The sequence below is a fragment of the Eumetopias jubatus genome, unplaced genomic scaffold (genome assembly GCF_037043125.1).
Source record: "Eumetopias jubatus isolate StellerSeaLion01/CBP00866 unplaced genomic scaffold, mEumJub1_p1.0 scaffold_4, whole genome shotgun sequence".
Lineage (NCBI taxonomy): Eukaryota > Metazoa > Chordata > Mammalia > Carnivora > Otariidae > Eumetopias > Eumetopias jubatus.
The window spans coordinates 179240807-179266242 of NW_028274810.1; the positions used below are offsets into that span (position 1 = coordinate 179240807).

The window sequence follows — 25436 nt, forward strand, 5'->3', positions numbered from 1 at the left end:
GCTCCCCAGAGTCCCAGCCAACCCATTCTTCAGGGAGAACAAGTAGGAGAGACACCACTTAGTGATTAAGCAGGTGGAAAAAGTTGTCTTCATCAAAAATTGAATGTAATGTGCAGAAAGATCTCCTTTTCTGTTAAAAGTTCCCGATACCAGCCCTCATAAACCCATCAAGCATCCATTTAGTCTTTTACTAGGAGAGGGGAAGGAAATATATTTTTAGGCAAATGATGTCCACTCAGCACTCATTCCCCACAGCGCATCTGTCTTATATTCCTTGTACTTTTCCTTTTTGTCTCAGAGAGTTGTGAAGCATTCACATAATTAATCCAGGAGCCCGGCCTAGACCACAGAAAACTTGTGCCTTCTCACCTCCCTTGCAGAGTGTTTTATTTTTCTTTTTCCTTCCATAATATCCGTCACTAACAGGTGAATGGCACTGATTGACAAGTGGGGCAAATATCAAGAAAAGTTGTTTTTTTTTATTTTTTTTAAGAAAAGTTTTGATCAAAGTGTTTGAGTCAGTGGTTCAAGGAAAGCATAGTTTATGTGGCAACATTGGTAACTAATGAAAGGAATGTTGCAGAGATCCCAATCCAAATGACTATGTTGGTGTGCCCATAAATGTTTTTCAGGACCCAGTGTAAAAACCCAAGTTCTTTTTGAAACTATAGGCCCATATTTAGGGTTTGATAAAATGGTCTCTCTGCTAAAGTAGCATCAACTGTTAGTGTGTTTCATGGGCTTCTTTCAGTTAGAACAACTTGATACTTCAGAATATTTTGACAGATAGATTTGAAACTACAAAGTCTCTAGCAATCCTAAAACTTAAAGGTAAAACACGGGACACTCAAATTGCTAATTCCCAAGCAGAAACCAAACTATCAGATTGCTCTCAGTCACAGTTTTTTAAAAATATGATTTGATTGTGTACTGAATGGTTAAGGTTAATTGAGTGGAAAAGCCACACGATGATTTTAGTTTTGTTCAATTTTTTCACAGTATCTTAGACAAACCGTCACTTTTGTGAAACTATAGCAAGTAGAGTTGACTGTCCAATAATCAAATGATGTATCTTAGTGTTCATTGTATTGCCTTCAGAGCTCAAGTCCCATTTATTCCCACTTTTCAAATGTCTTCCTATTTAAAAAGCATTTTGTTATTGAAGTATAGTTGACACACGATGTCACGTTAGCTTCAGGGTCCAGCAGAGTGATTGGACAAGTCTATACGTTATGCTGGGCTCGCCACAAGCTAGCTGCCACCTGTCACCATACAATGCCAAAACGGTACCATTGACTGTATTCCCTGTGCTGTGCTTTTCACCCCCCAACCCCCGCCCCCTGACTTACTCATTCCATAACTGGAAGCCCGTATCCGCCACTCCATTCAGAGTTCACCATTTTGCGCATCTGCTCCACCTCTGGCAACCATCAGCTTGTTTTCTGTTTTTATTGGTCTATTTCTGCTTTTGTGTGATTGTTTTGTTTAAAAAGCATCCTTAGTTCTCCACGGCGCTCACAGCAGTTTCAATCATTGCAGACAGACTCCCTGTTGCAACATTATTTGCACATTTCAGTCCCGGCGGAAATCACACTTCGTCCTCTGCAAGTCTATATAGCAGTGCGTTTTTGGTTATGGCAGCTAATGCCCCCTGACTTGTATTACAGTATGTCTCCCTACCCCGTGAGCTCTTCGATCATAGGGATGGTCTTATCGGCCATTATTTCCCCTACGACCTATCATAGTACCAGGCACAGAGCAAGTGTTCAGTAACACATTTCCAGCTGAATTTCCTACCCAAAGCATCAGCGCTTTAAAGTCAGTCGTTTGAGGTTCTAGCTGCGTCTTCCCCAGCAAGCTCTTCCAACCATCCTTTGTTAAAAAGCACATCTAAAAATATCAGTTCACATACTGGATCAATAACAGAGATGCCATGGTAATGATACAGGCTTGGAGGTCAAGCGGCTTGTGACAAATTCCAGCTGGTCCACTTATTGAATAGCTGAAGGATCCCCCTCACTGAGCCTTTGGTCCTTCATGGGTGTGATGGTCTCACCTGGTTATTGTGAGGGTTAAACAGGGCTCTGTGCTTAGTATATCAAGGAGGACCAGTAAGTCGTAGATATAATTAATAAAAGAACTTAAGAACACAATTACCAGAAAGAAGAGTGCTTCATGAACGGGGAAGCAAAAGAAAGTGAGGAAGTATTTGACCATGAAGCCAATGCTTAGTCTCTGAGATCAGAGGCTTAATGAGAAGGATAGATTGAAACCTAAAAAGAAAGAAAAGCAAGATCCCAGTGCACTCAAGGAAAAAGAAGTCTTCCAATATCTTTCCTGCTTATTCTTCCAATATCACACACAGCTGGGCACACCTTACCACATCATGGTTGATACCTACTTTATCAACCTTTCCATTAAAGTCAAACTTGACTTAGTACAGTCAATGAGGGACTACTCCATATGCCAAGTGTATCTTGTATAACTTCTATAACTGACTGTGATGGCTGAAATTGAGAAATAGGGGCAAAAGGATCAAGTGGCTCTAAGGATTGCCAAGGATTCAAGATTTGAATTATTATCATGCCACACAAAGGAACCTATGCAGACGACCATTTAGTACAGAGAGTAAGTCAGCCTAGGTGTTACATTGTGGGCACAGTTGACCGTGACCTTAAACAAAGAATGGGAAGATCTCCAGAGTTCCCATCATTTCTAACCACAGATACAACACTGAGCAGATGCCAGATGATTGTGGAGCCAGATGATTATGTTCCTCTGCCTTCCTCCACCAACTTTTTCCATTGCCAGTTCATATAGCAATATACTATAGCATACATCAGTCCAATGACCTATTTGCGCTGTTATGAGCTGAGTATGGGTAAATACATTCACTTTTTTAAAAAAGATTTTATTTATTTATTTGAGAGAGAGAGCACAAGCAGAGAGAGCAGCAGAGGGAGAGGGGAAGCTGGCTCCCCGCTGAGCAGGGAGCCTGACGTGGGGTTCAATCCCAGGACCCTGGGATCATGACCTGAGCTGAAGGCAGATGCTTAGCCGACTGAGCCACCCAGGCGCCCCAATACACTCAATTTTTGATGTTGTTTTGAAATTGATATTTTGTATCATTTTAAATTTTGTTACATCTTTGTATAAATCAGATGACTGCTCACATAAAAGAGCAACAACAACCCACAGTTACCAAAGGCTAGCACTGAGCAGTTGAGACTGATTGGTGGTGTGGACAGTTACCTGCCTGTCAGGTATAGACCAATTCAAATCAGTTGTACTAAATGTAATTTCCTGGAGAAATAGATTTAAAATGTGAAAGGTATATTTGCTATTTTTTATTATTGAAACCTAAATTTATGTCATTATCACACAGGGTTATAATCATGCAGAATTATGATCCATTTTAACTTTTTGTGCTATAATTATCTAATTTCAACATATATTTTATAGATGTTAAACCTGTAAATGACAGATAATTCAAAATGTTAGCATTAGTGCTTTAAAATTAGTCACTATTAAAACCTAATTATTAGTTGAGTGGGTCTATGTTAGTGGACATTGAAAAATCAAAAAAATTGAAGATATTTGTCCAAATTAAAATTAGAACATGTGGCCCATATGTTCTAAATGAACATGTTTTCTTCTCCAATAGTAATTTCATTATCACCAAGTTACAGGATAGAGTTTTAATTATGACCTTTATATCAGTAGAAGCCATGTATTTGGGATTAAAAACCTACTGCTTTAACTAGTCTAGTTAAAGACTGTGGCTTGATACATTCTGGGCTCCAACTTTTATAAAAACCAGAGAACACTTCTAATAACACTTTTCTAATTTCATGGTTCATTGCACAGTCAGTAAAGATTTAAATAATTCAGAAAGAAAGCCTATTCTCTTTCTTTATTAGAAGTTTGAGTCAGGCAAATTCTTTGACACTTAATAGGTTTTTAACCCTTTTAATAACTTTTTATAATGAAATTTAGTGGCAGTTGTTTTAGAGAAAGCATTATTATATTAACATGAATAACAGTCACTAGTTTTTATGATTGGTTTTGAGACTTTGACCTTATATAACTCAAAGTGTATAAAAGCATAAATGAGTAATGTTAATATTAACTAAATTAGGTATACCCAGAAATACAGAGACTGCATATAACGAAATTCATCCCATTATCTAACATGCTATAAAATTTTGGCAGACAAATATTTGAATTTTTTAATTGTTTTAAAGGAGCTTAAGGTCACTTACAGAGTCAGACACTTTAAAAGAACTGGAAGACATTGTAATTTTCCTAGACTGATTTTACCAAATTATTAATATTATACTCAATAGAAGAGGATTTCCAACCTTTTCCTATCTTGGTTTCATGCTATTTTAGTGTTTTATAATACATTATTAAAAGGATTATTGAAAGATTTCCATAATAAAATGCTAATTTAAAATTGTACTTTTCTTGAAGTCCCCAGTAACTTGGGAACATACAAATATTCTGCATAGGAAAGCTATCGGGCCCAAGCAGAATACAAGGTTTTAATTTTGCTTCTTGAGATGTACTTTTAAGTGAATGTCATGTGTATCTAATGATTTAAGAGCCTCTAAATGAACTCAAATGTCACTTTCTGAACTGATGTTAAGAAGTCACTATTCCACTTGACATCTCCATTTTTACTAGCATCCCATTAACATTGCAGTGGAAAGTATGAAATTCAGTTAAATTTTCAGGTTTAAATATAGTATAAAGAACCATTTCAGCTGACTTTTGATGCTATAAATATCCAGAGCTACTTCCCATAGATAAAGCACAACTCCCATAGGGCATGTCTCATAGCATTTCCCAATTTTCTTATCACCTATCTTTCCAACCTATTCTTTTTGTTTCAATGCACACAATCCTTTGAAAGTATTCTGAAAATAAGGCACATTATTCAATCCCTTCTCTGGGCACATCAAAGCAGAGATGTGAACAGACATTAGCATGTTTGAGTACACTTTAATATAAGATTATAGTCCCATGAACAAAGCACTGCCTACGCTTTGTAGTGCAGATGCAAAAGGCACAATTTATACAAATCAAGGGCTTCATTGACTCTAATCATAGGTAGATCCGGAGCCACTCACAGACTCCTCTTAACAGAGGTGTACAATTTTGTAGGAACTGCTAATTCAGGTATTTTGGGAATCAGAGGGTTGATCAGATGGTCTCCCAAACCCTTTCAGATAAGACGGAGCTTTTAGTCGGTCTCCATATCCTGCCATTAATTGGAATTAACGAGAGATGCTCTTTGTCAGTTAAGAGACAAGCTTGCTTGTTGTACATTTGCATGTTTGTTTTATTTGAGCCAAGCAGAGGAGTCCCCTCAAGGGCACATTGGAGCACAAGGTCAGCTTGATAATATTGACGTTGATAGTTTAACAGTAACAGTAGGAGACAAATCTTGTTGGCATGAAGCAATCAGACACGGATGCCTCAATTTGAGTGGAACATCTTTCCAACTGTGTGTCACTATACGCCATAACCTTCTGGCCATTGTTGCAATCCAAAGGAGGGGTTATGTGTACAGAGTTGATGGGAGAGAAGAGTATAGTATGACCTAGAATACCTTTTTATGTATTTAAATTTTTTTGAACTTTGTATCTACCAGTTAGCCCATTATCTGTGATCAGGGAGCCATTAACATCCGGGTAATAAGTTCAACCTTTATCTGGGCTATTGCCTTTCTCACAGTGAAACCCTGTGCTCTATGACTTAAGCTGCCCAGCTGCTCCCAGAAAAGGTCTCCATAGATGCAAGCTTTTGGCTACCAGAATGTTTGGCCACAACTATGTCAGAGGCTCACCAAGAACTAGAACTAGTCAAGGAAAGTGACTCCAGATGATAACAAAAGATAAAAGATCTGCATCTTCCACAAGAGGTGACCCAGGTGACCAAAAAACCACAAAAATAACTTTTACGTTTGCCAGAACATCTTCATAGTCTTTATCTTGATTCCTCCATGCTTAAGCAAGCATTTAAGGTCAGTACACTTCTCTCCTTTTTGTCTCCCTACAATGTATCATTATCAAACAAACCACATCTAATATTTATCCTATTGTTTATCCCCTCCCTGCCCTTGAAAGTGAGCTTGTAAGGACAGAGATTTCATTCAGTGTGTTCACTCACTGTTGTTTATGTGGTACCTACAGCAGTACCTGGTGCAAAGTAGGCACTCAATTAATATTTGTTGTTGAAAAATTGTTAGCCTTAATTCAGAGATTGAAAATGAGGGTCAAATAAAGGCAAGACAACTCATTAGATTCAGAACCAGTCTGATGATGTCATGAGCAGAATTCCCTTCACTACAACGCACTACCTCTCATCTAGAAAAAGAAAAAGAAATTTTTAAAAAATGGTGTAAAATTGCTTGTTTGGTTGTTTTATAAAAGTGAATCAAGATGCCCACACAGGAGGGCAATTCAGATGCCTTCTACATCTAGGGGATGTGACAGAAATAGAAATCAAGTTCAGTTAAAGAGGGCCAGGACTTGGCACAGACACCAAGGACATTGAGAAGCTGGGGGTCCTCCCTCCCTTTGTGGCTTTTTGCTCGTCACTGTCTGATCTTCGGTTCATCCCTGGGAGAGCATACAAAATCTTAATTAGTTAAATTAAAAATATAATTTTTTGCCATGACTTTTAAAACTTTCAATGATGTTTTCCTCTAACACATCAAATCTCTTGTATAATGAGGGTCTCATTCATGGAAGGGTCCACAGTGAGGGAGAGACCCCAGTTTGAGGGAGGAAGATGGTGAGGTATTATGGAAACTCCTGTGAGCATTTTTGTTTTTTTGAGGTGGTTTTAATCTTTCCCAAGGATGGTGGTTCTAGAGAGTGCTATGTCTCTCCATTTGGCAAATATCTAATGAATTGTACCCCAGAGCTCTTGCTCTCCTGTGATAGTTAGTTTTATAATTACTATTTATCCTAACTAAATGACAAATGTCCCATTTTAGTGTATTGTGAAGAAATCTGAGCCTTATTTATTCACATTGCCTTTTGGAAGGAAACTAGGTTCAATCAAGTTATTCTCACCCCTTATTGAGGATAAAAATATATTTTCATAAAAATGTCATCTTTCTTTTGAACCTCACTTTTTTCTAATCTTTGAAACTATAGCATGTGCTTTGCATGGATATATTTTCCAATTTCCCCCTCTTTTGATATTATCAGTCTTCAATGTCAGAAGTCTAATAGCAAAAATGTTGACATTCATTTAAAATACCCGTTTTTAAATAATGAATAGAACATACGAGGAGATCACCTAGAAACGATTTATTTAATTTGTTTGGACAACAAATAATTTAGCTCTCTCTTGGAAATGCACTTAGGAAAATAATAAATGAAATTTGATTATTAAATTTACCCACGCATTCGTTCTGGTGTATACATTTACATATTAATTGAATCCCTGGCAAAAATATGTAATCAAATTGGGGACTTAAATAATATCAACATTTACATTCCTCTCATAGACTCTTGGAGTGCATTATTCCTAAGAAAAATGAGAACTGCCTAGTCTTCTTCTTGGCCTGATTAATCATGTAAGGCTGGATGGGCTACCGAGAGAGGGCTCAGAAGTTTCTCTTTGGATGCTAAGGACGGTATGTGTTTGATAGTGTATATAAAAGGGACCGAGAGTAAGCACTTGTCACAGCCCAAGGCTGCAGGGTCCCCTCACAGCCCTGGGGAAAGCCCTCAGCAGCGAAGGGTGTCAAATGCTGACAGACAGGGGTAAATGGAAGAGCTTCATAGATTCCTTGCGTGCTCTTGTTCCTGCCGCACCTGGCTCACATCCAGGCCTTGCCGGCCAAGACCACAGAAAGCAGCAGCTGTGAGCCACATTAGCAAATAAGGCCTCGGGGCTCCCCGTGTTCCAGGCTCTGTTCACCAACTGCTGTTCACTCAAACAGCTGGATCAGAGCAGAGAGCCAAGACGTCGTTAGGGTTTTATGTGTACAACTGTTTTGATATGGATTGTCTGCTAGAGGCAGAGATAATGATAGCTTTCAAGGCTCGCCTGTTGGACTGGGAAGTGGCGCTGACATTTGAAAGGAGAAAACAGACTCTGGAAGGATCGGGAAACACACGCAGTTTTAAACACCGAGACGAGGGCCTTCGTTTTTGCTGGTGCCGTTCGAGTGTGCCATTTGAACACCATTTTGTCACTCATGTACTGATGTTGGGGGTTTCGGTAGTTGAGTTAAGCCAAAATGTTACTCATTTTTAAAAATAATCCGCAATGATGGGCTGCCCGTGTGGCTCAGTCGTTAGGCGTCTGCCTTTTTGGTTCAGGTTGTGATCCCAGGGTCCTGGGATCCATCCCCGCGTCGGGTTCCCCGCTCAGCGGGAAGTCTGCTTCTCTCTCTCCCATTCCCCCTGCTTGTGTTCCCTCTCTCTGTCAAATAAAAAAATAATAATAATAATCCTCAATAAGCTACCTGCGTTGCTTTTTTTTTTTCCTTTTCAAAGAAAAGCCAAGAAGAAGAAAGTGCAAATGTGCTAGAATGTGTATCAGATAGTATACATGAGGGTTCTCACTTGAGCTCTCTCCTCACCCTGGAGCTCTTAACGCTGTAGGTAATTGGTCAAGGAGAGGAAGGAACATGGTATGGGTCTCAAGCCATAGATTACATGGCAGGTCAGGAGGGAGAATACATGATATCTGCTTTGGTTTCCTAATTCATTTTTTTTTTTAAGATTTTATTTATTTATTTGACAGAGACAGACACAGCGAGAGCAAGAACACAAGCAAGGGGAGTGGGAGAGGGAGAAGCAGGCTACCCATGGAGCGGGGAGCCCAATGCGGGGTTCGATTCCAGGACCCCGGGATCAATACCTGAGCCGAAGCAGATGCTTAACGACTGAGACACCCAGGCACCCCTTCCTAATTGATTTTAACCGAGCTTTTGCTTTCCATTAATGGAAAGGTTTTGAGGGAAAGCAATGGAAATCTTCTCTTCACCTTCATAATCTTCCTCCATGACTTTCATTGACATTTTTTTTTTGGCTCCTGTGATTATAAAACAATATCAATCATCAGTAGCATATTGGAAAACTTAAGGAAACCATTCTGATGTTCAAAAAAGTGAAATTTAGCACCCATTTTTGAGGGAGTCAGCTTCCCTAGTGGGAAGATGCATACTAAATAAGAGTTGTTCAAAACTAAAATTCCAACACCAAGGACTTTTAGCCAAGAAAAAATGAAGTTCACTGGGTTTGAAATAAACAAAATGAGAAATAAACACATTAGAAAGTAACTTTGAGACACTTGAGTCCCGAGAATTTGGTAAATGTAGCTCCCAAAAGATCAAGGATTTATAATCCTGTTTATGGGAAGCCAGCATCATGAATCTTCATTGTACCTGGCCTAAACATCTCTTCAGTGAAACTCAAGAAATATATGTCAAGTACAGATGATATGCCATGATCGGTGCTAGATACTAGGGCTACACTGGCAAACAAAAGAGATATTCTATCCCTGCCTTTTTGAGTTTATAATCTATTAGGGTATATCAGTTAAGATTGGGTTTAACTACATATAAAAGAAAACTCAAAATGACAGTGACTTTAAAAGATAGACACTTACTTTCCTTTCACGTTAAAGACTCCCACAGTAAGTAGATTCCCAGGGTCTGGAAGCTTCATAATAATCAAACACTCAAGCACTTTTGCCTTGTGCCTCCAATGTCCTAAAAGCAATGTTTCTGGGTTCAAGACATTCCCCTCACACCCTAGCTCTAGTGACCACACCCACATTTTTGCCAACAGGATAAAACAATGGACAGTAAGCCTTTCCCTTTAAGGGGATTTCTTGGAAGTACCACACAACACTTTCACTTGCATTTCAGTGGCCAAAACATGGTTACAGTGCCTGGATGGAGCTGCAAAGGAAGCTAAGAAATGCCCTTTGGTGGCTAGCCTCTTGGCTAGACAGCTAAATACTGGAGGCCTGTCCCTCAGGACAAAACTTTTGTCTTGAGGAACAGGCCTCCAGTACAGGGGGTACAGAGGGTGTGGCCTGAGGTTTCTGCCACAAGGGAGACAGACATTATTCAAATTTTCTTTTCGTCTTGTGACTAATGTTAGATGAAGTTTCACTGGAAAAAAGAAAAAAGAAAAAAGAAAACTCATGGTTAGTGGGTTTATACTGGTAGTATTCATTTTTTCACTTATATACTGATTCAGCAAATATGTTTTGAATACTTGGAATGCCTATTTAATTAAAAGAGATCTGAGGAGGGATTGAAAAATGCATTAGTCATTACTTTCTAGAAGGTACAGACATATTAGACTAAGAAATTTACAAGTGGTGGCCATAAAGAAAGTACAGACAAAATGCTTGGGCAGTTCAGAGTAAGAAGATTCTGGAAGCTTTGTAGATGAGGTGACTTTTGAACTTGACGTTAAAATATATTTAGGATTTAGATATATGAATATAGTAATAGCATTATGGAATTGGGAAAAGGGCACAAATATGTAGAGCATATTTCATCTTAACTTTGATCTTTGTTAGTGGAGAGATCTGAGATCAGTTGAACTCTCCCATCCTCAATGAACTTGTACAAAACAACCATTTCTATAGGGATGCCTCAAAGGGGAATAATAAGGCTCAATAGATAAAAATACTGAACAAACCACAAATCACTGAGCAAAGTTTGGTTTTTTTTAACTCTTCTTAAAATTTTTCCAACAGCAAATGCTGAAAGAACAACATGGCCAAAGACACTTGTTCAGGGGAAAGAGACATAGGCAAAGAGTAGCAATTAACTGGGTTTGGCTGAGCAGTAAATGTGTGAAGGACAGTCCTAGGGACCGAGGCTTATTTGGAACCTTTCATGGCATGCTGAAGAGTTTGGATTTAATTTGGTAGGCAGATATCACTGGGAAGGTTTTGAGCCTGTGGCTTATGAAGATTAATTCTGCAGTACTCTTCAGGGTGAATGTGAAGAGATTCTTTAAAGTTAAGTAGCCATTGCAAGTGAAGAGGTAATGAAGGCTTGAAATACATGAATGAGTGTGGAAATGAAAAGAAGGGCTGATGGAAGAGTTATTTTAGAGTAGACTCAGTGGAACTCACAAGAGTTTGATAGGAAAGGAAAGAATTAAAAATTACTAGAACATTTAGAGTAGAGGTGATAGGGAGGATGAAGGTGTCATCAACAGAAATTGGACAAAACAGGTTTGAGAAAGGAAACTTTGGGGTGGAAGAAAGGTGACTCAAGCAGAATGTTAGGAAATAATTTAGGGGTGGAAAATTGTAGGAAGAAGAGAAGTCAATGAAGGACTCGAGAAGAATCAAAGAGAAGAGCAGGTGTTATTAAGAATGCCTTGAGTAAATTATTCACAGTAAGTTAAAAATACTGGAAATTAATAGGAAATAATATTTTGAAAGTTGAAGTTTTGTATTTGGCATTAAGACTGTAGTCAGTATCTTTCTAGAAGGAAACTGGTAATCAAAACACTTGCTTACCTTCATGAGCTAATTAATTAATCTTATTTTTCAGTAATCAGACTCCATCCAGTTTAATTTTCGCCATATTAAACATTAGGCAGTGACTAATACTGAACTGACTTCTATGAAAGCAAGGTAAAATGGAAACACTCCTAATTTGGGGATGGGTGTTAATATCTGACATTCCTAAGTGCATCTGAGTGCTGAAGAGATGACTATGCTCTCCAATATGTGCTTGTCACCATCCACACTGGAAAATTATTCTTTAGTTGAGTGTTAAAGCTGCTGTCTGCCTGGCCTGATATCATGGTGATATGATATTTTTGAACTAACGATGAGTTTGTTGAGAAAGAGGTACCCTGTTGAGTATTTCATTATCCTTACCCAAACTGATTCTTTGCCCCACTTTGGTGATGCCCACCTTCTTCTACTAGTAAAACAAAGGTGAGAATACAAATTTTAGTACTCAGAGTACTAATTAACATGAGAAAACAAGTAGAAAGATGACAAAATGGTGGAGGAGCTAGGTGCTATAAAATGAGATTGTAGACCTTTGAAGACCCTTAGTTGTAGTCATAAATCTGGAAACTCTGTATGTAAGTCAATTTAAAAAACATACTCCACAATGTCATGTGAAAACCACCGTATGTCTGAAAGAGTGAGAAGCAATGGGCTTTAAACAAGTAGGTTACAAACTGTCATGCTCTGTAACAGGATTTATATGAAGGAGAAATAAAGTTATCGATTAGTGAGGCACCTGGGTAGCTTAGTCAGTTGAGTGCCTGCCTTTGGCTGAGGTCATGATCCAGGGGTCCTGGGATCGAGCCCTGTGTTGGGCTCCCTGCTCAGCAGGGAGTCTGCTTCTCCCTCTCCCACTACCCCCCCCACTCTCTCCCTCTCAAATAAATAAAATAAAATAAAAAAGTTATCAATTAGTTAAACACTTTTGGAAAGATCATTTAGTTGAGATAGGATTTTGCTAGTAAACATTTTAAATTGACAAGGCTATAAAAATGTGTCTTCCTACAGACACGTGTGTTTGAACATGAATGTGAGTGGTCTGGTTGGTGCCGGGTTGGGAGAGGGAACGGCCCTATATAGGCAGTGCCCATTATGAACATCCATGACTCTGCGCCCACAATAAGAGAGCTGTTCCACATGCTGAGAGTCTAAGGAAAAACACAAGACTTCAGGACATTAGAAAGTAGTGCCTCTTCGGTGCACTTTGAAAAGTCGGCCCTGATTTTTCACTGTCACTGGCACAATTTTAAGGATATCTGGTAGAGCTAGTATTATTTCATAAGGAAGATCAGATTATAGAAGTTATATGAACATCTGAGAAGGAAAAAAACTATTTTAGTAAATGTGAATGGAAACCACATGGATGGACCACATAAAAATCAGGTTGGGTGGACAACATTTGATAAGGTGGTTTTGATTATCTTTAATTATGAATCTCTACAGGACATGTAGAATGTCAAATTCACTGCTAGTATAGTAGGAAGCATCAAAGTGTGGAATTGAGAAATGTAGATTTCAACTCCCACTCTGTGGTTTGGGAAAGTCATTTAACCTCTGTGGGCTTTATTCATTCACTTATTCATTCATAATTATTTCTATCTTCCTTCAACAGACAGGCAACAGGCTTGTGCTTGCCCCTAAGGTTCCTCTTCTATAGACTAAGAAGGGATCTCTAAGTGCCTTTGCAGCTCTACTGTGTTATCAGTGAATGGTAATAACTGCTTGATGAGGGACTTCATAGACTGCAGAACTACTTTTGGACGATTGGAGGAATACAGTTTGAATTAGGGAGAAAATATTGATTTGCACCAGGAAAGCAGTAGGCACAAAACCATGGGGCTGGCCTAAGCCTTCAGCAAGAAGAGCTAGAGTCTAGGATGATGCATAGAAAGAAGTCTGAGGATGAAGCAGGAGTTAAGAGCCAGAAAGTTCAAAAGGATGGTATTGACTAATCAGACCTCATGGTGGAGACAGTAAACCGAACACAGAGAACACAGGCAGACATCTCCTCCGTCCCCACCTTCAGTTTCAGATAGATCTAACTAGATTGGTAAAATGACTAGGCAGCATTGGTAGAAAATGGTTTTATTACCAAAAGAAAAAAGAGCCTATGACTAAGTAACTTAATTGACCTTTACAGTATTTCTATGTCGTGGGAACATTTGCAGACAGGCAATTATGGGGCATTCTGACACCATGTGGGATTTTTTTTTTCATAGAAACAGAGAAAGATAACATTATTAAATTTTTTTCAGTTCTGGAACCTAACTAACCATACACCTCTTCACTGCACTTTTTTTCCCCATTTTTTTCTTTTTTTCTCTCTCTTGTTTTATAATCCTCTACCTGTATGAACTCCCCAACAGTCCTCAAAGTGAAAGAACTGAGGCACTTCCACAAGCACCGCAAAATACTCATTAGTTTAAGTTTGCAAATGCCAGAGAAACATTAAGTGAAATCCACCATACTCCTCTTATACAACACATTTGACCTCTAGGTACGTTAAGAGCTTCATCCTCCAATGCTTTTAATTCTAATCCTTGCAGAGACAAAATTCATTGCTTGAATTACAAGAGTGAGTCTCATTAAGGCTAAAAAGCAGTGACCCAGATAGCATAATGGATTAATATGGTGACCTTGCAACTTTGGAGCTTTACTTTCAAATCTGACGGTGCAGTCAAATCATTTCAATAGTCAATTAATCAATTGGTTAATACCAGCCTGTACTGTTCTGACCCTGGAAGTCAGTAGATCACTTTAGCCAACACTAGCCTACACAGAATTAAACTAAGAATCATAGTACATTTAACTCACAAAACCTTTCTTAAATGGTCAGAATGAAAAAAACAGGGTTTTGTGAATTGCTGTAATGCTGTAATCACTAATAATTATATAATTTTGACACTCTAATAAGCATCAGTGTTTTGAAACTTATGCCATAAATATCTAATAATGATATATGTTTACATTCCATTGGTAAAGAAAGACTGTAAATATAATTAGTTGGGTCTTGAGTAATGAAATGTGATGTTGAATGAATTCTCACATTCTATTCTTTTAGTAACAGTGCCTTTAGAGTGATATATATCATTAGGGTTATTCTATTCTGGGGGATGTTGGGGGTTGAGGTGGAAATAGGTATAGTTCAGCAGGACATGCTACAGAATTTTTGAAGTCTAAGGAATTAAAAAAAGTTTTTCCGGAAATACGTTTGTGAAAAACTATTCCTATCTTTGTTTTTGGTAGATGCAAGATATACGGAATCCAGAAGGTACTCAATATGGCTCCCATCCCCAGATGGCAGCCATGAGACCAAGGGGTCAGCCTGCAGACATCAGGCAGCAACCAGGAATGATGCAGCACAGCCAGCTGACCACCATCAACCAGTCACAGCTAAGTGCTCAGCTTGGCTTGAATATGGGAGGAAGCAGTGTTCCCCACAACTCGCCGTCTCCACCCGGAAGCAAGTCTGCAACTCCTTCCCCATCTAGTTCAGTGCATGAAGATGAAGGCGATGATACTGCTAAGGTATGACTAGGTTATTTTTGGGACCTATAGAAAATGCTTGTTGCCTGAAAGGAGTATCCTTTAGCACCTTCCTTGACCAGCAGGAGGTGCAAGTTTATATCATCCAAATGACAAACATTGGTGGGGGACATATTTTTTTTAATGAAGCGTGAGGTTACAAACTGAATAGATTAAATCGCTTCTTTTCCAATTACATTTTTAAGTCCCTAGTAAATCCTTTAAATATAGATGTATTAAGCATGAAAGTAGATGTCACCTACAAAATGGAGGGTCTGCATAGTGACTAGGGAGAATAAGTCGTATAGGACTCCACATCCAAAATTAAGCTTAATTCACCACTCATTCAAAAAAATCTATTTCAATGGAACAATTATGTTTTAAAAAGGCAACCTCTCTCAGGGATACAGTGGTGTCTCTCCGTGTGTGTGCGTGCGTGTGTGTGTGTGTGTGTGTGTGTGTGTGATGGTCAGATGAAACCTTTGAGATAATCTGACCCAACCATTTCATATTGAGCATGAGGAAGGTAAGGACCAGGGATATTCTATGACTCCCTTCCATAAGCAAAAGCCTGGGTGTTTCCTTGCTTACTTTTTGTTGACCCCTTGCCAACATGGCTGTCTGTCTGTCTCTCTGTGTCACATTAAGTTATCTGTATAGGAAGACAGGCCTTAAGTGTTCTTAGATTGGAAAATTAGCTGTAGGAGGTTTTAGTTCTTTAAAATATCCCAGGCGATGTACTATATGGTGACTAATATAACATAATAAAAAATAAATAAAATAAAATGTCCCAGACAGCTTTTTTAAATGACTAACCAAAACCAAGTGCCTTTTCACTCAAAAACACAAAAATAATCTTTTCATTGCCTTGGTTGTCAGTCAAGCATCTTCCAAATTTGTCTCAGTGAGAAAGGACCCTTTTGCCCATTTACCATGAGAAACACTCACAGCTACAGTTCCGTATTTCCTATTCCTTCCCTTTGTTCCTTTAATCTTAGTAATGACTTGTCACTTGTGTCAGCCCTTTGTTTTCTTTTGACTTTTGCAAGAATTTTGTTTTGGGGAAATTACTCTGTCAACGTGCTACCAAAAGCAACACAATGGGAATCTGACCTATATGGTTACCTTTCCAATAAGTCCACTATTTCTTGAGCCTGATGATAAAGACAAGGCTGCGGCATTGACTATCTTTTATTTTCTGTATTCTTAATGCTCTGACATTTGGGGCCTTGATCCTAAAAAAAAAAACAAAAAACTACTCTTTCCAGAGCTAGCTAATTCCGAGACATAGAATATGACTCCCCTGGGAGCACACTTTTGATAAACAAACCAACCAATCCAGAGCCCACACCCTGTCATCTCCTTTATCAAACTCACAGCAAGCCAATATATTCTCACTGCCCTAAGTCACCCCAGGACCCGGTACCAGACAACTAAGAACCACCTCTGTAGCCCATAGCCCATGGAAATTGTTCAAACCATAGCCAACCCTTGACTTACTCAGCATACTTACCCAGCCTGAACCGTTCCTTCCCACAAAAAAAACAATAAAAGCTCTGGGGTGTGCTTTCATGCCCTGCCCTTTCTCTGTGTCTGCCTCCTAAGCCATCTTGAATGCTATGTTGCGCCTTCCATTTCTAGGTATATAAATAATATAATATATAATAATTATAATAATATAATAAATAATATAAACTTCTTCCTTCATGACAGTTATTTCTTTATCTGCTATCTTAATGACCCCTGATTAGAACAGATCCTGACTACATTTTAGAAGAGCTGTGTAACTAAACATCATTGACCATACTGGTCCTCTCCGCCTTAACAAGCTTTTCCCTGTTGTTCAGTGAACCACTCTCTCATGAAGTAAGGTAAAAAGGCAGGAGACTAATTGATATTACATAAATAATGAATTGGGCTAGTGACAGCCTGACCTTTAGCTGATTATTTAGAGGGCAAGATAATTTTCTTAAGAAAATGTGTATTATTCTAATGGAATTAACAGTCGATGAATACCAGGACCTAAATGTGTACACCAAGAATTTGTTTGTGGCCGGTGATTTTGATATTGGTTTCTGCATGGATAATTCAGGTTAATTTCCTAAACATAAATGATATGTACTCTATTGCAAAGGAAAAAAATTCATGTTCTGCCTATAGTAAAGATCAATTTGTGCATCTGGATTATATCTTTATCAGTATTCTTTGCTGACATTTCAGGAAATTAATGCAAAATTAGCATCTTCTGACAGTAAATTCTATGCAGGATTATCTTACTTACAATAGCATTTTCCACACTCTTCAACTTATATGACGAGAAGACTGAGTAGAAACCAGAAATTCACATAATTAACATTCACAGATTCTGCCATTTCCTATTGCCCCATAAGGTCCATATCTTGTAATTTTGCTGAAGTATGAATTTGTTATGTTAGGAGGTTCCAGGCTGGTGTGAAACTTCGCCGGCAGATATCCTATCCAATCACTCAACACCCACATCATAAAATAATTTATAGCTCATCATTAATGATTGTACAAGCACTGTATATATTCTGTAGTGTTATATTCTTGAATTGGCAGTGTGTGAAGCCTTAGGGATGGATTTCTCAAGAATGTCCTCATTAAAATGGCTTTTTGTCTATACAGATATTCTCAAGTTCATATTTAGTGTAAGTGTATTTTCCATCTCAAGAAAATCTATCTTCCCACTCCAGCGCTGCACATTGTTCTTCACCTTCTCTCTGATCCAAGCTCTTCCTAACCATTTATTCAAATTATATTTATTAAATGGCTAAAAAAAAAAAACAACCCTGGTGAAAATGCCCAAGCATTCTTCATCACAGTAAAAGATTAAACTGGAATTTTTCCCTTTATATGTGAGCAGGATATGTGGAATGTTGAATTACCACAGCTCCAGTTAAATGTGAAAGAGCATTAAGTCAAAAAGATCACTTAAAGCATTTCTAACAAGAGAACTAAAAAAGAATATTTAGTCTCATACTGGGAAAAAAAAAGCTTTTAAAACGTCCCTATTCACACTTTGAGCTCTTGTAAGCAATTACATATTAAATCCAATTTATCTAATTGAACAATTAAAATAAGTTTGTTTTGACAGAGAGAAATCATGTCAATACATCAGTAAAATAAATTATCACCTTATAAACATGACCCATGGTTCTGATTGCTGTGGAGCTCTGTTGACAGCCTAAAGTCATAAACTAGACATAAACAGTAAAATATCAAAGAAATATAAACTTGGGTAGCTTGTGGTTCTAAGCCTGTAATCCCGAACTTGTAATACAACAGACTCAGTAAGACACTCAAAGTATCCGGCATTGGGAGAATATTTTTAGGACAGCATTCCCTTTCAGAAAATTATGGGCTAAGAATCACAGTCTATCTTTTTCCATCATTTTATTTTCAACTTTTCTGCTTCAAGTATCCTTAAGTTTTATATAGGTCCCTTGTAAATGGCATAGAGTTAGACAGTCTTTACTTTTAAATGAAACTGGCTTTATTTATATTCATATAATCGCTAAAATATTTGGGTTTATTTCTCCATTTAAGTATGTTGCTTTTTATTTGTCCCACATGTTGTATGTTTCTTTTTCTCTTTACCCTCTCTTTTTCTCTACCTTTTTAAAGATTGTTTTTGTTTTTCTCATTCCATAATTTTCCATGGTAAGATTGGAAAGTTTATCCTTTCTCTTCATTTAGTAGCTACCTCTGACACAAATGCCTAAAATTCTAACACTGATCAATATCTTCACTCTTCTTATATTATTTAACTCCCAACACCTCCCTTCCAATTTGTACTGGAGTGATTATTGCTGTTGTCTTTTTTGTTTTTTAAGATTGTATTTATTTGTTGACGGAGAGAGACACAGCAAGAGAGGGAACACAAGCAGGGGGAGTGGGAGAGGGAGAAGCAGGCTTCCCGCAGAGCAGGGATCCCGATGCGGGGCTCGATCCCAGGGGATCATGACCTGAGCCGAAGGCAGATGCTTAACAACTGAGCCACCCAGGCCCCCTATTGCTGTTGTTTTAATCATAATTTAATTAAATTATGTAATTTAATTAACTCTGTAAAACATGATTTTGATTATTTTTACAGCCTTTTCTCCTTCAGATTTTTTTTTTACATATTTAGTATTTTCTTTCATCTGACATCATTTTCCCCTATGCCTTCAAATTTTTCTTTCATGAGGATATATTGGGAACATGATTGCCTTAAAAAGTACTCTTACTGTGTATGGAATTTTAGACTGATAATGATTCTCTTCTATCCTAGTGAAGATATTCTATTGTTCCATGATATCCTGATTTTCATTATTGCTTTTGAGAATTCTACTGCTTCACGGTCTTTTCTTAGAAAGTAATCTGCCTTTATTCTCTGACTAGTTTCAAGGTCTTCTCTTGCCTTTGGTATCCTGTGGCTTCCTTGTGTTGTGTATGGGTCTTTAAATTTATTTGTGAATTTAATATTTCTATTCTACATCAGTCCCGGGAAATTTTCAGCCATTCGTGTTTTTCAGATATTGACTCTACCCCATCCTTGCTCCCTTGTCATTCTGTAATTCTGATAAGACCTATGCTAGACTTTCTTTCATATTTTCTTGCCCCTTTATCTTATTTTCTGATTAATTTATTTATATCGATTTCTCACTTCATAATTCTCTTTTCAGCTAGATGTGATCGGAAATTAAAGCTGATCTCACGAGGCTTTCATTGCAATTATTTTATATTTCAAGTTTTATTTGTTTCTTTCTCAAATCTGTTTGGGCTGCCCTTTGAGTTGCTTGCTCTTTCTCCATATATCTCATCCTTTTGTTCCTTTGACAGTTTGCTAATTCCAACACATTTAAGTCTTTTGAGGTCTGTTTCTATCGTCTGTAGTTGCTGCTGGCTCTTGGTTTTGATGCCATGTTCCATTTTGCTTTTTGGCTTTTAGCATAAGAGCTGATGCTCATTAGAACTTTATGAGGATTCTATCAGATGTGCTCCAAGGGAGGTCCAAGGAAGGGATTCTTCTAAGGATGATTTGCATTTGCTTCTATCAAGCATCTTGGGCCACTACAATCTAGAACCACTCCTGGCTTGATGTTTTTCAGGTCACTCAAGTAGTATGTATTCAGGATATCAATCCTTAACAAATGCTGGTTTCCGTTGGTGAATTATTACAAAAGATATTTTCCACTCCACACTCAGTATTTTCCTTGCAGGTTCTGAGTGGGTGCATACAGGGGTAGTTGTTTTATCCCAGCATAGCCCTAAGAGTCTAATTCTTTTCTGTCCTGACTTTGATAGGAACCCCCGTTAAGCACCCTGCTTTCAGTCAGCCATGGGCTTTGTCTTCTATCTACTGTGCCTTTTACTCAATTTTACCAGGCTCAGCAACTATCTTCAAGATGAAAGCTGCCTTCAGTAGTCTGCTTACTCCTTTGAGTTCCTGCTTTTGCTTACTTTTTGCTTTTAAGAGTTTCTTACTAATCTGCTAGTTCATCAATGCATGTGCTTTGCCATGCTGGACAGAAAGAGGTGTTGTTTCTGTTTTTGTTTTTTTTCTCAAAGCAAATAGGATAAGCCACTAAAGCAACAATTAAATAAGCTTTTAGAAAAGTGCTTTTTATTTACCACTGTTCTGAAGGCAAGAAGATTCCTGAATAAAGTAAAAATGATAAGTAGACAGGTATCTACAAACACTAAGTGAAATCAAACAATGTTAAAACCAAATGTCAAGTCACATTAGCAACAGGACAGCAAATTGGGACTGCAAAGTCTGGGATTTTCCACATTGAGTTGTGTTTATTATGCAATTGTTCAACACTTCACATGATATACTAGAATACGTATGATACTTTTAAAGACTTCCTTAGACCCCAGCAATTAAAAAAATACATACTCCTCGTTTATCAAAAATAAGGTATCCCATTGGTTAAGGCTGAGTCTGACGAACCTAGTTCTGGGGAAAAATAATAAAATTCAGTCAAACAACCAGTTAGTACCCAATTCTAAATAGTTGCTCCTAAAATCCATTTAAGCAATTAAATTATACTAGGATAAAGCATTTTCAAGGTGTATATGTGCTTAGATGATTCATGCCCTAGATGAGTGAGCACACTTCATTAATTCATGGAATAAAATAAAGTGAGGTTAAATATAAGCACCTGGCATTTTATTCCCCAAGACCTTATGCCAGCATTCTTGTGCATTCTATCTACGGCAGGAGAAACCCTCGATCCAAAAGAGTAAGAAGTAAACATATTGCTCTTAACGGGCAAATTTGGAAACGACCAAGCGAATTCAACAAAATCAATAAATATAGCCAATAGGTATATATGACCACAATCAACTCTGTCCCTCACTTTAAAGTAATTTTTCTGGACAGTAGCCTAAATTTCCTAGCCTGACATAAGGCCACTGAGTATCTTTGCTAAACTCATCTTAAAACAATACTCAGCTATGTTTGGCAGAATCAGGGATCCTTAAAAATGAATTTGTCTTATAAACTGTGATACAGACTCACGCTTGTGAATCATTTCAAAAGTAAGGCATTTCATAAGCGTTTTTTTATAATTGATGTTTTGAGTCATTGAATGTACTGTTATTATTAATGATAATAATAAACCTGATTGCAAAATGAAAGAAGTATTACAGCCTTGCTGATTTCACAGTAACTAGATGACTTAACTTTCCATGCTTATTTGAATTTATTCTCACAAGGGGATTTTAGATGGCATAGTTTAGAAAGGAAAGAGAGAATGAATTTAAGTAGCAAAATTTTTTACTTACAGCAACAGTACCATCACAAAAAGTGCTGTGATGTGCCCTGTTTCTATGGTGAAGATTTTATAATATTTACTTTATATGATAAGAGTTATAAGTGGAGTTCTGTGTTGTTTGTTCAGCCTATTATGCAGATGGTGCTTGATTAAAATCTATTTTAAACTACAGCGATTACTGCAAGATAGTGTGCATTAAACAGCTCTCCCAGCTCCCTTAAAGGCTTGGGACCGCGGCAGTTTATTTTAAATATGCTTATAGACATTTCTAACTTCTCCAGGGACATTTCAATATCAGTGATTCTCTTTCCTTGAGAGTCTTAACTCCTGTACTCTGTATTCTTAAGAAGTATTATCTAAGCAACACCGTTGCCACATGCTTTTTTAAAGTGAAAAATTATTGTTTTCTTGTGATAAATAAGTTAAATACATCACTATAATTAAGCAATACGACATGACAGGAGTGGATTACCAGAAGCCTAAGGACACCTCTAGGGATTTTAGAAATAAATCTATGTCTCCGAGTCAGTTGCATGAGGCACTGCATCTGTGTAAAGCTGTTGTGAGAGTAATATTTATTTATGCATTTGTGTATGTCTTTATTTATTCATTAGTGTTTTAATTGAATGTGAAATAAATCTGTAGGTGATCAGGATGACAGTCTGGGCCTCAACCCAGCTGTGTTTGTGGTTGTTAGGATTTTCATCCAACTTTTATACGTGTGTCAAAGGGCCTTTGTCTTGTAACTCTGCACCTTTGCCCAGGGCTGTGGGACACAGCAGTGGGCATGTGTAGTGATCCACTGCCTGCGAGATCCCACCCTGAGGCTGGGAGAAAGGAAAGTTGAATGGCACCTGCTCCTCACTTTCAAGGCACTTGTCATCATGGGGAGTTTCTCTTTTGGCGTTAGATGGTTTCTTCTCTATTCTAAAGACTGTGATGTTGGGATCCAGTTGAACTCTCCAGGCTTAGAACCCTGGTGACTTCAGAAATCTTGTACTCTAGGGGCGCCTGGGTGGCTCAGTCATTAGGCATCTGCGTTTGGCTCAGGTCATGATGCCAGGGTCCTGGGATCGAGCCCCACATCGGGCTCCCTGCTCAGCGGAGAGCCTGCTTCTCCCTCTCCCACTGCCCCCTGCTTGTGTTCCTGCTCTAGCTGTCTCTCTCTGTCAAATAAATAAAATTAAAAAAAAAAGGAAATCTTGTACTCTAAACAATGCCCAGTACATAGTAATGTTCTGTCCAATAGAGTTGCCACTGGGCATGCGTGTGACTGTGTACATTTAAATTTAACAAAATTAAAATTGAATAAATAAAAAATACACTTTATCAGTTGTGGCTCTATAGCCACATGTGGCTAGTGGCTCCCCTTTCAGACAGCACAGAGAATATTTCCATCTTTCCAGAAATTTCTATGAGACAATGCTGCTCTAGACTCTAGAAGTCAGGGCCTCTTAGAAAATGAGGATGTAGAATTATATGCTTTCATCCATCTACATAGGAATTCAGGATCTAAACAATCCTCAAAATTAAGGTCCAGGGACCTATTACAAATCCATTTGGCTAATTTTTCCACCACAATCATATTCATCATTGTGTCCATCCCAAATAGCTGGTGGTCAGAAGAGCCAGGTATCTTTCAAAATGCAATCTGTTACTGGCATGTAAGTGGACCTAAATTATAACAACATTTTTTCTTCAAGGAGGCTTTGCAGATGAGCAGTGATCACGTGTTTTTTAAATATGTGATGAAACTACCTCCAGAAAGCAGATCTTACAAATCCCCAAGTTCATTACATGGAATCTAAAATAACAGCTCACTTCTGTACCCTCAGAAACACAAGAAAAATGCAAAATAAAAAATAAGACTCCCACACATCAGGAGGTTCATGTGGCAGACACCCTTGAACCTCACATAGCACTGCCCAGCTACTCGGATGCATTAGATAACAAACCACAACAGGGAATTTTCATTCCCCTATATTGCAGCCTAAAAGCAAAGATGATGTGCATACCCACTAAGTCTTTATACAAAGGATGCAGAGCAATATAATAAATGATTCCCTTCAAAGCACATTTTATTTTTAAAAAAAATAGAGATCTTTCATACATTGTTTTTGGTTTTGCTCTTTCCTCTCTGTCAGCTGTGATGAAAGTCAGGGTGTTAGTTTAAATTACAGTTCAGTTCCATAGGGACAATTCTATAAGTGGTCAAAATGCATGATCCAAGAATATATCAGTAATGATCTCCTTTAATTACTGAGGGAAAGGTGTGGAATCTTGAGACATGAATATTTTGTGTGTATCCTTTAGCTTGGTCCTCTGGAGCGGCAGATAATGGAGGTTAGCATGAGTATTTAGAAGGAAAGCTTATGAAGGTACCTGGGTGGCTCAGTCAGTTAAGCATCTGCCTTCGGCTTAGGTCATGGTCCCAGGGTCCTGGGATCGAGCCCTGCATCAGGTTCCCTGCTCTGGGGGAGCCTGCTTCTCCTTCTGCCGCATTTGTGCTCTCTAGCTCTCTCTGTCTCTCAAATAAATAAAAAAATCTTTAAAAAAAATAATAAATAAAAGGAAGACGTATCGATATGCTCTTGCTTTGAGGCCTAGTGAAGACAAAGCAGATGAAATGCCATGAGACTGGCTGGTAGACTGAGGGGATAACACCCCACCTTCACAGTGTAGGGCCTCTCAGCTACTCAATCAGATAGATAGTTGAAGCCCCCGAGTTACACTCCATAATGCATAAATGGCGTCTCCTGAGCCTTGAAAATGGGAGGAAGAATTCATGAAATGCTTGCTTCTACTAAACAAAACATGGAGGTTGAGCAAGACTACATCTGGCTAACCCTACAGGACAAGCCGGGAAAGAGGGAAACCTTCCAGACCACAAAATGGATTGGTTGCTGAGAATTGTTTAGAGTTCCCAACAGGGCTGTCATACATTGCTTCAACATGATAATTCGTGGTTTTAATACCCTGGATAGAACTTCTTACTGGTACTCACAGGTTATCCTGCTTCCTTGGGTCATCCTTAGAAAGTAGGGCCGTGTTGTCAGATACCAGAGGACAATTCTCCTGTCTGTTACAGCACAACATCACACATTCAGCAAATCTAAAACCTGCACCCTACTGTCCACATAACAGTTTAAAAAAGAAAGCAGCATGGAGATCAGTGATTCAAAGACTGGTTTGAACGGTGGAGGCGGGAAATTATTTACATAATTTGGGGAAATCTTTTAATAAGTACATTTACATTGCCTCATGGGAGATTTAGTTCTGTGATTGACATTTGATTATTTTCCAAAAAGACTGATGTAATCTGCAATCATAGAGATTTGGATATGTCAGCTTGCTAATTTCTTAATTGAAATTTAAAATGAGTCCAGGTAATATTCCATATGGAGAAGCATTCATTTTCCTACACTTTGTTCCCTATTTCTAAATATTTCCAATCCTTGATGACCTCTAATATCATGTTCCCTCTATTTTTAATATTATTCATTGTAGACTTTGTTGACTTCTATTTTTCTTTTTAATAAATATTTATTATTATGAATATAGCAATGGTCATGTTTACAAAATTTGGATCTTATGAAAAATACA

General features: G+C 38.1%; 1 protein-coding gene and 1 pseudogene across 2 annotated transcripts in view; both read left to right on the forward strand.

Annotated features, from left to right (window-relative positions):
- Positions 1-25436, forward strand: part of TOX (thymocyte selection associated high mobility group box) — a 298896-nt gene that overhangs the window by 237320 nt on the left and 36140 nt on the right. For both annotated transcript variants that reach the window (XM_028110446.2, XM_028110455.2), the window contains one exon: positions 14773-15054. In XM_028110446.2, coding sequence (XP_027966247.1) covers positions 14773-15054 — 282 coding nt within the window. The remainder of the gene's footprint in view (positions 1-14772; positions 15055-25436) is intronic.
- LOC114215128 (rRNA-processing protein FCF1 homolog pseudogene) lies at positions 2216-2768 on the forward strand (annotated as a pseudogene).